This window comes from Barbus barbus, assembly GCF_936440315.1.
Source record: "Barbus barbus genome assembly, chromosome: 40".
NCBI classification, from domain to species: Eukaryota; Metazoa; Chordata; class Actinopteri; order Cypriniformes; family Cyprinidae; genus Barbus; species Barbus barbus.
The window spans coordinates 13056334-13071302 of NC_136718.1; the positions used below are offsets into that span (position 1 = coordinate 13056334).

The 14969-nt window shown below is 36.5% G+C and overlaps 1 protein-coding gene across 12 annotated transcripts in view; it reads left to right on the plus strand.

Annotated features, from left to right (window-relative positions):
* LOC306859983 (rho guanine nucleotide exchange factor 10-like protein) overlaps positions 1 to 14969 on the plus strand; it is a 49418-nt gene that overhangs the window by 15836 nt on the left and 18613 nt on the right. For 5 of the 12 annotated variants that reach the window (XM_079401454.1, XM_079401461.1, XM_079401458.1 and 2 more), the window contains 16 exons: positions 636 to 769; positions 1577 to 1690; positions 2629 to 2737; positions 3003 to 3106; positions 3716 to 3793; positions 4269 to 4448; positions 5194 to 5310; positions 5453 to 5545; positions 6322 to 6492; positions 7703 to 7848; positions 9602 to 9643; positions 10000 to 10172; positions 11300 to 11415; positions 12626 to 12753; positions 13754 to 13854; positions 14005 to 14126. In XM_079401454.1, coding sequence (XP_079257580.1) covers positions 636 to 769; positions 1577 to 1690; positions 2629 to 2737; positions 3003 to 3106; positions 3716 to 3793; positions 4269 to 4448; positions 5194 to 5310; positions 5453 to 5545; positions 6322 to 6492; positions 7703 to 7848; positions 9602 to 9643; positions 10000 to 10172; positions 11300 to 11415; positions 12626 to 12753; positions 13754 to 13854; positions 14005 to 14126 — 1928 coding nt within the window. The remainder of the gene's footprint in view (positions 1 to 635; positions 770 to 1576; positions 1691 to 2628; positions 2738 to 3002; positions 3107 to 3715; positions 3794 to 4268; positions 4449 to 5193; positions 5311 to 5452; positions 5546 to 6321; positions 6493 to 7702; positions 7849 to 9601; positions 9644 to 9999; positions 10173 to 11299; positions 11416 to 12625; positions 12754 to 13753; positions 13855 to 14004; positions 14127 to 14969) is intronic. The other 7 variants (XM_079401456.1, XM_079401455.1, XM_079401464.1 and 4 more) reach the window with 3 other exon arrangements.

The following is a 14969-nucleotide window of genomic DNA, read 5'->3' on the forward strand; positions in this document are numbered from 1 at the left end:
AATTTTACCTTCAAATTAACTGCTAATCCTAGAGATTCACATACTTTTGCAATGCAAAGATATGTAACAATGGATAATTTTTCACAAGAAAATATTTTGGTCTGATTTGTTTGATTGGGTTCTCTTTTGTCTGCTTCAGGACTTGGGTGAAAATCTGATGATGTTTAGGGTCATATTTATGCAGAAATATAGAAAATTCTAAAGGGTTCACAAACTTTCCAGGGCATTATCTTTTTTCTTCCGATTAGATTAGTTTCAAAAGACTCAAATGTTACAAACCATTCACAGATTTGCAATGTTTACAACCAGGAATCAGATTTCAGACATTTTCTTAACAAAATTTCCAAAGGCAAACTATATGGCCTGTTATATCTGCAATAAGGACTTTTAGAAGAAACATCTGACACAAAAATAGACATACATTCTCTAAGGAAGCTGACAGATCTTCCAGCCTGAGCCATTGAACGGGGTACTTGAACTCACTAGGGGCATTCATGAGTTTGAGGAAATTCTCTGTAGTAACTTGACTGTACCAACCAACCCACGTACAGTATGTTTCCGTTTTAGATGTTTCTTGACTCAGGACATCTTACTTCCTCCTGCCTCATATAATTTTTTTCTTTATTATTTTTCAGAGGATGATGTGATCTACGAGGAGGTGCAGAGGTCTGGCGAGTCCGGACTGATAGACAACGGCTGGGGCTCCAGTGAGTTTGAGAGTTACGATGAGCAGTCAGACAGCGAGACCAAGCAGCCCACCCGCAATAAGGTACAAATACACTGCCCATTTATTATCAAAACTGTCTAAATAAGTAATCAAATTAATAAATTCGATATTGTGCACAATCACTAACAAAAGTCAAAAGCAATATCAAAACAGTGCTCTATTCATGCTGCCCAGCATTAGCTTAGCCAATGGCGTGTGTGTAGGGGCGGGGCTATTGATTTGTGTGACCAGTGGCAGATAGGAGCATGTTTGAATCCTGTTTGAAAACAGTCACTATTTATGCTAATTCTGTTCAGTGATACTAGTAGAGCAGAAATTACACACTTCAACTTTAAAAAAGGAAAGGATTTTTTTTGGCACTCGGTTTCTTTCAGTTCTCCTTCCTTGCTGGTTTTACCCTGTTCCTGTTCTTAGTTAATGTCTGTTGATGCATGCTGAGAAGATCAGGTCTTAATTCACAATTGTTGCACATCATGCATGAAAACAGGTACAGAAAGCCTTAACTAGACTAACCAGACTTGGCCTTATGCAGTCTAAACTTGGGTACTTCTGTTTAAGAAATAATTTGTGAGTAGCAGAGCTGTTTGATGTGTGAAGTTTTAGTACCGTGAACCGAGACAGACACTCTCTGAGGCTTCACTCTCTTCTTCACGCCGTTATGTCTATCTTCAGTTCCCTCTGTTGTTGGCCTTGATGTTATCACTGCCTGTCTGTGTTTGTCACTCCCTCAATCTCATTGTTTTCCTCCTTCTCCCCTCTTTTTTGCCATCTTTCTTTATGCACTGATATATTTCAACCCCCACTCCCCCCGTACCGCCTGTGGACATGGCTTTGCGGTAATGGATATAGATTTCCCCAGATGTACGACGTCTGAAGCAACGGTGTGTCCAGACCAGGCGTGAGCTAGCCATGCGGTTAGGGGCTCGAGATGTCGGCCAGCTCAAACAAAACTATGACATTAAGGTACAATTATAGAGTGGTGGGTGTGTGGTTATCACTGATACTTGAGACGTGACAAAACTTATGAATGACTGTGCATATATTTTCTGTCATAACATGTCAGCTCCATAAAGGAGTTGTTTTGATTTGAGATTTTTTTTAATTAGTAAAATTTTTTAATTAGTTTAATTACTTCATTTTTTTTTTAAATGTGTACTTTATCAAAGAATCCTGAAAAAATGCATTATGGTTTCCACAAAAATATTAAGCTGCAAAGCTGTTTTCATTGCATTGCATTGATAATAAAAATAAATATTTCCTGAGCACCAAATCAGTATATTAGAATGATTTCTGAAGGATCGCGTGACACTGAAGACTGGAGTAATAATGCTGAAAATTCAGCTGTACCATTACTGGAATAAATGACTTTTTAGAATATATTAAAATAGAAAACGGTTATTTTAACTTGTTAAAATAGTTCTGAATATTACTGTTTAAATGTGTTTATAATTTTGAGAATGGATGAATATAGGAAACTTCTTTCAAAGACATGACAAGGAAAAATGCACATGGAAGAAGCAGTAATGGAGCTCTGCAGCATGTTTTGTCTCAGTTTTAAGGATCAGTGTTATATTACACATTGGACTAAATCTAGATTATGTAGATTTAGTTGCAATTTCAGCTATTCACCAAAATTCATATACAGCCAGTAGTTATGTAGTAGTCCATGTCCATCATGCTAATCATTGTACAATAGAGAGTTTTGTACAGTGAAAATGAAACCGCGCGAAATCCACTGAGTGTTGCAACTGAGCAGAGAGGGACCTTGAGGCTTTGTCCTGGTGCTGCTGAACACACTGATCCACAAACAGGAATTTCTCTCTTCTCTTTTTGTTTTGCTGATTCATTTTGTTCTTTGCTGTCATCTTATGCACTCAACCGATCTCTCTTTCCTCCCATAGGTTCAACAGCTCATGAAAGCAGCTAGGAATGGCACGAAAGATGGACTGGAAAAGACCAAAATAGCCATGATGCGAAAAGTGTCCTTCCTGAGTAAAAAAGACTGCACAGGTTTGACTTTTTGACACTCATTTCCTCTTGTTAGTTTCTGGTGTTTTTTTCTGACACCTGGTAGGTTGCTGTACAGAAACAATGCTAGAAACTATATGCCTCTTTGAATGTTTGAGTTATTCTGAGATAGCAAGTGGCATGTTATTACAGAGCTACAGAATAGTGTTTACCTATAGGGAGAAGTGAACCGAGATGGAGGGTATTGGAATAGTAGATGCTAGTGGGAATGAGGAGTTTAACCGTGCTTTTGACTGTCAATGTGCAGATGACACAGAAGAAGATTCTGGATATCTGGATGTGACTGTATCTGAACTCAAACATCCACCACCTCAACTTTCTCCAATGCCAGAAGGACTCAGTAGCCAACAGGTGCGTGTTTGTATGTACTTAAGTGTGAATCGGCCTACATTACTGTCAGTTATTGTCCTGCTCATTTATGACATATTCACATACACGACCTTAAAAATATTTGTATTCAGTAAGATTTGTATTAGTTTTGAAAGATATTAATACCTTTGTTATGCAAGGAATCATTAAACTGATCAAAAGCGACAACGACATTGTTATAAAAAAAATTAAATAAAAGCTGTTCTTTATTTTTAAAACTTTCTATTCATCAAAGAATCCTGAAAATGTATCTATTTTTGGGGTTTTCACAAAAATATTAAGCAGCACAGCTGTTTTTAACGTTGATAATAATAAGAAATGTTTCTTGAGCACCAAATCAGTGTGTTAGAATGATTTCTGAAGGATCATGTGACACTGAAGACTGAAGTAATGGCTTTGGCATCACAAGAATAAATGGCTTTTAAAAATATATTAAAACAATTAAATTGTAGTTCTATTTAACTGTATTACTGTTTTTACTGTATTTTACTGCTACCTTGGTATGCATAAGAGCATACTAAGCTGCTGGTTTGCTGTCAGTTAACCTAATTGAATTCAAATTTCTATGTTGCATTATTTTGTATGTCACAGGTTGTCAGGCGTCATATTCTTGGCTCTATCATCCAGAGTGAAAGAAGCTACTTAGACTCACTCAAGAGGATCCTGCTGGTCAGTGACACAATCATGACAATACATATGACTGTAATACTCTATCAGGATTCTGAATGTAAGAAACAGAAATATTCCTCAAATTTCTTAACAAAGTGTAAAGGAGGGAAAAATTAGGAATATAACACAATAGGGAAAATATACCCTGCTGGACTTAAGCAGGTTAGCCATCTGGTCCCTCAGCCTGAGCAGTTGACAAATGCCCAAAACCCCTCTAAAACCATTAAAACTGACTCCATCCTAAGCTTCTTGGGCAGGGCAGACTGCAGGCCTGCTGTTTTTGAGCAGGGTAAAGACAAAAACAAAATTTATGAATACACCCTTATCTTATTGTGCTGTTAAATCTATTGTATTATATTAAACTGACAAAAACAGATGTTTTTTTATTTTTATTTAAATCAACGGAGATATTAAAACCCAAGCTGAATATTCTGACCAGAATCACTCATACCTACCACCTGAATTTATATTTTAGGAATATAAGAAGCCTTTGATGGAGGCGGAGCCCCGGATCCTGAGCTTGAAGAAAATCCAGCCTATTTTTTATAGGCTGAAGGAGATCCTGCAGTGTCACTCCATGTTTCAGATTGCTTTGGCCTCCCGTGTAGCAGAATGGGATAACACTGAGAAAATCGGAGACCTTTTTGTTGCTTCAGTACGTCTCCTGTTGTTTTACTAAAATGTTCAATTTGTTGTGTGTTTTACAGCTTCTGTTTTTTTGTTCATTGAAGTTTCTTTTTAAGATTTCATTGATTCGCCTCTCATTTTTTCACACTTGTTTTTTGATTTGAAACACTGCACAGTTGCATAGCATTGATCCAGCTGATTTGTATGGCCACAAATATAACCTTTTGTTTTCCCTTTCACGTTAAGATGAAGATTTTTGCATAAGGGTTGTCAGATCCGCTTATCAAAGTCAGCTGGACTTTATAATGCTCTGTATTTATAACCTAACATGACTCACTTTCTTTTGTTTTTGTGATGAGAGATCTTTGCAGATGGAAAATCGGAACATCCTATAGTCAGCAGTTCTATTTAAAGTGTGCTAATTTCCTCTGCATCACGCAGACTGTGCTCTGCAGCTGAGCACATAACGTTTAAGACAGTTTGATCAGTAAATGCAAAACAATCTTGCAAATAGTCCCTTCATATTGACAGTTATAGTACCCTTTCAAATAATATATACACTTTAGGTAACGTTGAATTACTAATATGTACCATTTAGGGATAAATAAGATATAAAGATGTTTAACTGCCCCAGTGACAGCTTTGTACCTTTTTTTCCAAAAGTGTATAGATTACAGAGCATTGGGTCTCAAAGTACATGGATCTTATGTTATGTCTGAATTGTGGATTATTATGTCTGCCACTGAGCTGATCGTTGATTTCATATCCTCCAGTTTTCCAAGTCAATGGTGCTAGATGTGTACAGCGACTATGTCAACAACTTTACCAATGCTATGGCTCTTATCAAGAAAGCTTGTATGTCCAAGCCAGCATTCCTGGAGTTTCTCAAGGTAAACTTCTCAACACGCTCCTAATTGTTCACCACTTTATATGGGAAAGCTGTACTTGCATTTACACTTACAAGTATAAAAATGTACTTCCATTCTAGTACCTGTCTTTTCTGACCTGTTTTTGTGTTCTTCTGGGTTGCAGAAGAAGCAGGCTGCCAGTACAGACAGAATCACTCTTTATGGCCTGATGGTCAAACCAATTCAGCGCTTTCCTCAGTTCATACTCCTACTGCAGGTTAGTACTCTGAAAGCTCTAAACACACTCTCTCTGTCTCTCTCACACACACACACAAACCTAATGACGAATGACAAATAAGAAGTTTAACTATTTTATAATGGTGGAATTTCCTCAGAACTGAAAGACAGAGTACAAGTACAGCATATTCAATTTACACACAGCATGTGCTTACTATCAAAACCATGATGTGATACTGTGCAGATAATGCTTAAATATGTCAAACTTAACCCTGATGAAATCCCTTTTGTATGCTGGTTACTTATTTAAGACTTACTTATTTTACTACAGAAGCAAAAGTCAAGTTCTGCAAGTGCTGCATTTTTTTTGTCATTAAATCAGTTTTATATTCAACGACTTCATTTGCATGTAATGTCTGGGGTGCTGAAGCTTTCACCGCAGGCTGTTTTTCTGGGACATTTGAGTTTGTACAGAGAGTGTACTATAGCATGGTTGTTTAAAAAGTGTTTGAGACTACAGTTAAAAATGAGCTGAAATAGCTAAATTAGACCGATTACAGAAAGGCCACCATGAAATAGAATTAACAAATGTTAACTGAGTAAAGTAAAATTCTAAAGTGGTAACTGGATTGTTATTTGTGTATATCCCACAGCTCATGGTTTTTGTGGCCTTGAGCATGCCACTTAACATCATTTGCTTGCAAAGGACCTTGTAATAAGTGTATTGTAGGTCACTTTGCACAGAAGTGTTGGCTAAATGACAAATTAGGTAGTAATTACTGAATATATGCAGACATATCTGTCTGTGTTTCACAGGACATGCTGAAAAACACCCCTGTGGGGCATCAGGACAGGCTGCCGCTGCAGCTGGCCCTCACTGAGCTCGAGACTCTCGCCGAGAAGCTGAACGAGCAGAAACGGCTGGCCGAGCAGCTCGCTGAAATCCAACAGCTCACACGCAGCATCAGTGACCGTAACCTCAGTAAGGTCAGAGACCACCGCACTGCACACAACATGGGATACTTCAAAGCATTACCAACCCAAAAAACACAATGATTTGGCTTTACAAGATAATTTGGCAGGCAGTGTGAAAGGACATGAGCTGTCAGTGTGATCAAACTGCTATTTTCCACATTTCCTCTTTCTAGAAATCGCTTTGACAAAGATGTTTCCTTGCCAGGGTGGCGGGTTGTCAGTGAAAGTAATTTTAGTAGCAGCTATTAAAGACCCCATTATATCAAAATTTTTGTGTTTTGTGACTTTCATTTCATGTATATTATCTCTGAGGTCATCTATCTGCTAGCGCAAGGGACCCCCTTCCGAAAATATTGTATAAAGGCAACTATAGCAAAAAAGACAACATATTGTTTATACTGCCATATGTGACCCTGGACCACAAAACCAGTCTTAAGTGTCAATTTTTCGAAAATTGAGATTTATACATCATCTGAAAGCTGAATAAATAAGCTTTCCATTGATGGATCAGACAATATTTGGCTGAGATACAACTATTTGAAAATCTGGACTCTGAATTGAAACTGAATCGCTTAACTGGCCTGACGATTCGACGCGTGAGCTCTCAACCAATGATGCACTGAAGCTACACAAGGACCACCTTCCTCATTTCCATGTTACACACGGAAAAGTAAAAATAAATACACGTGGGAATAAATAATTCTAAAAAAAATTAATGCATAAATATATAAATAAATCTAAAAATAAATGTATAAATAACATAAAAATACATTAGACAGATTTGAAATTAATATATGATGATTGAAAAACGACAGATTTTTTGTATATTAATATTAGCTATATTAATAATAATAATAAATTCATTTTGATCATCTTAATTCATCCTTTGGTTAAGAACCACTGCACTAGAGCGTTCCCACTTCCTTCAGCAGCTACAAGACACACATACAGTATATCTCACCTTCATATGCAAATAAGCAGTTTTTGAATCCCCAAAGGTTGCATCACTCTAACCTTTGTATTTGTTCAGTTTCAAATGTGTTACATTCAAGGTTTTTAGAGTGAGAATAGGAATTAAATTAAGATGATGAAGATCAATCAAAACACATTACTTCAAAGGCAAGAATCTAAACTGAAGAGCCCAGACATGCAGGTGATGCAAGTGTTCTGTCATGGTGTGGATATATTCATTTACTTTTTAAAACTGTTATTTTTTTAACAGCAACTGAACTCGGATCAGAAGCAGTTGATTCTGTCTGAGACACTGATTGAGACCGTCTATGGTGAGAAAGGTCAAGTCCTCAAGTCTAAGGAGCGCAAAGTCTTCCTCCTGAATGACATGCTCGTCTGTGCAAACATCAATGTGAAGTAAGCAGTCCTCTCATATGTGCACATAACAAATCTGTCGTGTCTTTCATGAGAGCGGTTTTAGCATATTTAATGACCGTAAACTGCGTTATAATTAAAAATATAATTGAAGTTGTTCACCCAAAAATGAAAACTCACCTTTATTTGGAATAAAAAAAGAAGTTTAGTGAAATGTTCGTGCTGCCTTTTTTATATAATGAAAGTACCTGGTGACCTAAAGCTGTCACGCTTAGAAAATGATGACAAAAGGCACCTTAAAAGTAGTTCATATGACTCATATGCTACATTATATTGCCAAAAGTATTGGGTCACCCCCTTCTAATGAACATGTTTGACGACTTTAGTAATTTCTACGAGTACAAATCTTAATGTTTAAGTATATAATGATATTCTAGGGAATTGTGTGCTTCTAATTTTATAGCAACAGTTTGGACAGGACCCTTTTCTACTCGAACATGACAGTGCCTCTGTGTATAAGGCACGGTTCAAAAAGACATGATTGATTCCGTCAGTGTGGAAGAACTTGATTGGACCTCTGGTGTAACTTTATATGCAGACCTTGAACCAAAAACTCATCACCAAACACCAATGACTTGTACATAAGGGTACTGTCATTTTAGACACGTCCAAAACTGTTGCAACAGAGATGGAAATACAATTTTTAAATACAGGAATTATGTTTCCATCTTTGTTGCCACAGTTTTGTTAGTGCCTTTTTCTGTTCTAAAGACGGGGGTGTCCCAACATTGTCTGTACAATTCATTGGTGTTTGGTGATGAGTTTTTGGCTCAAGGTCTGCATATAAAGTCACACCAGAGGTGTTCAGCAGGGATCAGGACTTGGCTTTCTGCAGACCAGTCAAGTTCTTCCACACTGACTCAATAAATCATGTCTTTTTGAACCTTACCTTATACACAGAGGCACTGTCATGTTAGAATAGAAAAGGGTCCTGTCCAAACTGTTGCTATAAAATTAGAAGCACACAATTCCCTAGAATATCATTTGTACTCATAGAAATTACTAAAGTAGTTAAAACATGTTCATTAGAAGGGGGTGACCCAATACTTTTGGCAATATAGTGTATATTCCAAGTCATCCAAAGCCGTATGATGGCTTTGTACTGAGGAAAAGACAAATTAAAGTTGTTTTTCACTGATAATGTCCTCCTCTGACACATCTTTTAAATTTTATTCAGTCAAATCTGGTGTGTCAAAACATGTCACATCAGCTTTGACATAATTTGAAGTCATTGGTTTTCTGCTGGTTTCGTAACAGATTTCAAATGCCAGATTTAAACATGTACATATGCATGTTTATATATGTACATGTTTAAATTGCACAAATGAGGTTTGGTTGGACGAGAGAGAATTGTCTGTGAATAATCTTAAATTAAAAACTATCACATGGCTTCAGAAGAATTGTTATATACAGTAGTGCATTATTCACATGATCTACTTTTATGATACTTTAATGTCATCTTTGGATGTCACTATTTACTTTTGTTGTATGAAAAAGAGCAGTGCAAACATCCTGCCTAAATTTTCCCTTTGTGTTTAACAGAAGAATGAAAGCCACTAGGGTTTTGAATGACATGAGTGTGAGTAAATGATGCCAGACCTTTCATTTCTAGGCTAATTAGCATTGAGTAATAAATGAATACAGCTAATTGCTACAGAAAATTTGAATTCAGTTACTTGCTCAATTTATTAATTAAGGCCATCTCCTTTTTAACTCCCTCTCAACTGACACATAGATACATTGAAACAGGCATAGATAACATCTTTGAGGAGCCAAGGTAACATTCTCACATCTGCCAGGTTTTTTCTTTAATGACCACTGGGTCATGCTGTTTTCAAAGACTTCGGATCAGAATGATTTTACATTGGCTTCAAAGTTCTGCTGCATTCTTCAATCTCATTGAATGGTTCTCAATGCTGATAATGCATAACAGAGGAGTACATGAATAATAATTTCCTGAAATCACAGTAGGGGGTGTGAGGCTCTCTGGGAATCTTTCTGATCATAAAGCTCTAATTGCCTGTCTGATTCCTGGATCTCCGTCACTATCGTTCAGACGTCCTCTGATCATGTTGTAATTGTGAGTGGGACTTTGTTGTGCAATCTTAAAGTAATGCTTTTGTATTTAATCAGGGGACCACCAGATATCAGCAGCCTAGTCCCAATCGGTCCAAAATACGCAGTTAAATGGAGTGCCCCCCTGCTGCAAGTGCAAGTGGTGGAGGTGGGCCAGGAGACCCCCCAGCATAAAGACAGCATCTACCAGCAGAGTGGAAGCAAGCGCCTGAGCTCCACCAACTCTCAAGGTTGCTATTTTTAAAGAGTGCTCCTTTCATGTGGTTAGAGGAGCATAGATAAAATAATGAACTTGTTTTTTTGATGTAGTTGGTAAAGCTGGATCATATAGAATAGAAACATTATTTTAAAGTGTAGTAATATTTCCAAATATTACAGTTTTGTATTGTATTTTTTAATAATTGCAGCCTTGAACCCAACCTATCTATCTATTTATTCTAGCAATTCAAGATTTATATAATTTTTTCTTTAATTCTTAATATTTTATATCATTTTCTTTTCTTTTTAAAAATGTAAAATATTTTGTCATTTTAATTAATTAAAATATCATCATTGCATTATTTTAAGAAATAGTATTTATAATAGTAATAGTATTATCTTTACCTGTATGTTGTAATATAAACAGTCTGTCAGAATTGACACTACATGCTTCTTGGTTCGAGTTACCACATTATTGGATGTGGTGTTCCCAATAATTTTTTGTGTGCTTCATTAAAAGAACTGGCTCCTTTATGAGTCCTTTAATTAATTAATTTCCATTCCTTTACAATTCATAGAGTACACTAGTTGCATTGTTTGAATTATAGAGGAGCAGGAAACACTGTCAAATAGTATTAATATTCAATCTCCTTACAAATTATTGTATAGATTTTTACTGTTCTCTAACACTGGCAAACACAAGAAATTCCAATTTCCCCACAGTTATACCAGCTATACCTCTAACAAATCATCTCGGAGCTAATATCAGTGCACAGTCCTCCTGCTGCATTCATCTTGTTCAGCAGACTTTAGGTTTCCTCAGGGCTCAATGTTAAACCCAGCTCATACTCTCCAGCAGGGGAAATATACACTGACAGTCAGAGGACACAACAGAGGGTCTAATTCCAGGATAAGATGAGCCGAAAGTCCTTGGGTGACTTTTTTTCTTCTTTTCTTACATCAGAAAGTTCACCCTCATCTCTACATATTTCCTGCTGTGTTTGAGCTTTCAGCCTGATGCAAATACTGCACAGAATTACAATGTTAGTTGAGCGCAGCCGTTCCGTTGCAAGAGTTTGCTGGGGGGTGTATCATTTCAGACCCAAATGCTTTAATGTGATTATAATTACTGATTATCATGGAAATGTTATTTGTTCAGGAAAGCTGTTTCTGGGACCACCGCGGCTATATCAGGATCTGCAGGAGTTACAGCATGATCTTTCTGTGGTGGAGGAAGTCACGTTGTTGGTGGGCACCTTGCAGGGATCGTACCAGGTAAAGTCCTTAATCATCCGTAGCTTCGCACACCTGATCAATTTCTGGCTGCCAGTGAATAATTTCCCTCCTATTAGAGATGTGAAAAGCTATGTATTTTCATAGTCGAATATTCTAAACGACTAGGTGGTCTTAAAGGGATAATTTATCCAAAAATGAAAATTCTGTCTTCATATATTCACCCATGTTATGCGTTATATACTTTGTGAAACACAAAAAATATGTAAGAAAAGACCAAACAAATCACTTTTCTCAAACAGAATTTTCATTTTTGGGTGAACTATCCCTTTAAGGAAGCCCTAAGGCTGATGTTTAATTAATAAAACACTAATCAATAAAAAAATCATCAATAAAACTCATTAATAAAAAATTAAGTATTTAACATTTGACATTATTAAAAATATATATCCACCCTGACTAATATTCATCTTCTGCACAAATCTTGTTCACACAAAAAACGGATTATGCATACTAACAGAAACATTGCTCACAGCAGGCGATTTGAAGTCCGACAGTAATTGTCTTGAAATGTATTGTTGAAGATGGTGGATTTGTAACAAAAGCTCTGCTGTGATAGCTGTAGCAGTAGTGCTTTCAAGGGGGTGAATTTTGAGATGCAGCTTCTCTGAGAGTTTACCGCGCTGACAGTCTAAAGCACAGCACGCTGTCAGCATACTAACACTCTCCACATGAAGTTTCCAATTTCCTTTTAAAGCACACCTGCTAAAAATATTGAAAATCAAAAACAAAAAATCTGGAGAAAAGCTGGTCAACCTCATTGATCGACTAGTCGACCCATTCGTACTCCCTATAGTGTGCAACTGTTTTCTCCATAGGGAAATTTCTTTTTAACAACAAAGAGTCTTGTACTGTTGTCCTTTTTGTCCAGTTACTTTTTTTACTTCAAATCAAAGTTTGTAATGTTGTGGTTCATCTCAGAGCTGGCTGGTTTGGTTCATGGCTCATAATGCTTAAACAAGGCCTTTTTAAAATCCCTGTGGGAAAAATGAATGGAAAAAACACTTCCGGAACCAGTGTCGCTGAAAAACCGGGCGGGCATTAATGCACTCTATTGTGTCGCTTTCTCGCTTTTAACCTCTCCTTGTGCTAATTATGTTGCAAATGTCAAAAAGCAGGGCGCTAAGTGTGGTAACTGTGCTTAGTCAGTCTGACAGCTGTCTCCCGTAAATGTGACTGTGTACGTGTACAGAATCTCAACACTACGGTGGGGCAGGACTGGTGCATGGCTCTTCAGAGGCTCATCCGCATCAAAGAGGACGAGATCCAGTGTGCCAACAAGTGCCGTCTACGGCTGATGGTTCCTGGGAAGCCTGACAAGTGAGTGCCGACTGATGCCAGTGGGTACAGGCTACACAAAATAGAGCTGTGCATTGAATTCCCCTCAAATGTGGGTGGATGTGACACTTACACTGACTGAAACATAGTCATTCATTTCATCAAACTTGTACCAGAACGATTTAGATTTCTTGGATTTGTCTTGGACTTGTCTTGGACAGGCTCTTTGGAGTTACTCTATCAGTCCACAGAGCCAAAAGACTTTTGCTGATCAGTTCGGGGTTTAAACACAGATTGAACAGCTTTTAAGATTTAAGCCTTCTTAAAATCTGATGGACCATAATGGTTTAAGGCAGTGATCTTCAACCTTTTACAGAACAAAAACCCCCTTGGTGGATAATGAGACGGAGTATGGACTCCCTATTACATACAGCCTTTAATATGTTTTATTACTGTTATTGTTAACATTTATGATAAGTTTCTTTAGCACTAAATCAGCATATTGGAATGATTTCTGAAGGATCATCACGGGAATAAATTACATTTGAAAATATATTACAGTAGAAAAGTAATGTTAAATTGCAATAATATGTCACACTTATAGTTTTTACTGTATTTATATTTTAATAAATGCAGCATATTAATTATTTTACAGTTTATTTTATACACTGCAGCGTGGAAAGCCCAATAAAAGCTTTGGTTGAAATAAGTTCATTATTGTTTAATGCAAATTTGCCTTTTTTTTTTTTTTAAACAATTATTTTGAGATCAAACAGTAATTGGCGGACCCCCTGCCGTACCGTTGTGGACCCCCTGTTGAAGACCCCTGCATTAAGCTGAATTGTGTTTTTTGTTGTTGCCATGTACTTTTTTCCAGCAGACACAAATTCTTTTGACTCTTGGCACAAATAGAGCTGTACATACTAATTTTAGTCATGCGTGGAACTGAAAGAAGCTTTGTTTCACTTGGATTTTGATTGTGTTAAATCCCTCTTGGATTTTCACAGTTTGTGGATGTGTGTGTGCATACAACCCTTGACAGGTCTGGCCGTCCAGTCAGTTTCACAGTGGTCTTCAGTACACCCAGTCCAATTAGCAAAATCTCCTGGGTCAATCGCCTGCATCTGGCCAAAATCGCCCTGAGTAAGTGTGGGATCTCAAACATGAGTAACACATTGTTGACATGAATCTTTCACTTATTATTTTCATGGATTCATTTTCTTGTGTGTATAAAAGCTTTGAGTTTCAGTGACAGTATTGCGCCTCTGGCTAAGCTTATTACCGTTTGTGTAGGAGAGGAGAACTTGCCTGGCTGGGTGTGCGTAGAGGATGATGAAAAGACTAAGCCTCCGTTCTGGTGCCCGTTACTGGCCTGCCGGTTGCCTGTGTTTACCCCAAAAATGCAAGATCTGAAGGTATTTTACGTAGTTTTTTTTTACTAAAAACGACTGAATAATGAAAGTTCTGTTATCATTGTAAGTGAATTGTGAGTGGTTAAATGTAAGCCTGACTTGTGGTGTTCTACCTGTAAAAACTAATGAAACTAAATGAAATCTTAATATGTTTCTCGTAGAGATTTCAAGAGAATGTTAAGGGTCTGCAGATATAAAGATTTAATTTAAAAATATATATATTTTTAAAACACTATCTTTTGGAATAATATTTTTAAAATTTAATCAAAATGCTTTTTAGTAACATTTATGAATATTAATATATTTAATTTGTCAATATATATTTAATAAAGTGTCTGTGTGTGTGTGTGTGTGTGTGTATATATGAAGGATCCAAAGTACAGCAAAAACAATACCACTTTGAAAAATTGTCACTATTTAAAATAACTCTTTTTCTATTTGAATATATTTTAAAATGTAATTCATTCCTGTGATTTCAAAGCTGAATTTTCAGCATCATTACTTCAGTCACATGATCCTTCAGAAATCATTCTAATATTCTGATTTGCTGCTAAAAAAAAAAAACATTTATAAACATAAAAACATTATAATTATTGTTATTATTATTATGTTGAAAACGGCTATATAAAAAAAATCCCTTTGGGTTTATACATCTGATATTATTGTAATAATGGGCAGAAAACGGTCCGTTAAAAATTTTATATATATATATATATATATATATATATATATATATTCCATATAATATTTAATAATTGGCTTTTAGTACAGACAGAATCAAATTTAATTCATTTTGAAATGTCATCTTTGTTTATCACTAAGGGCAAACATTTTACATTCTTTTAC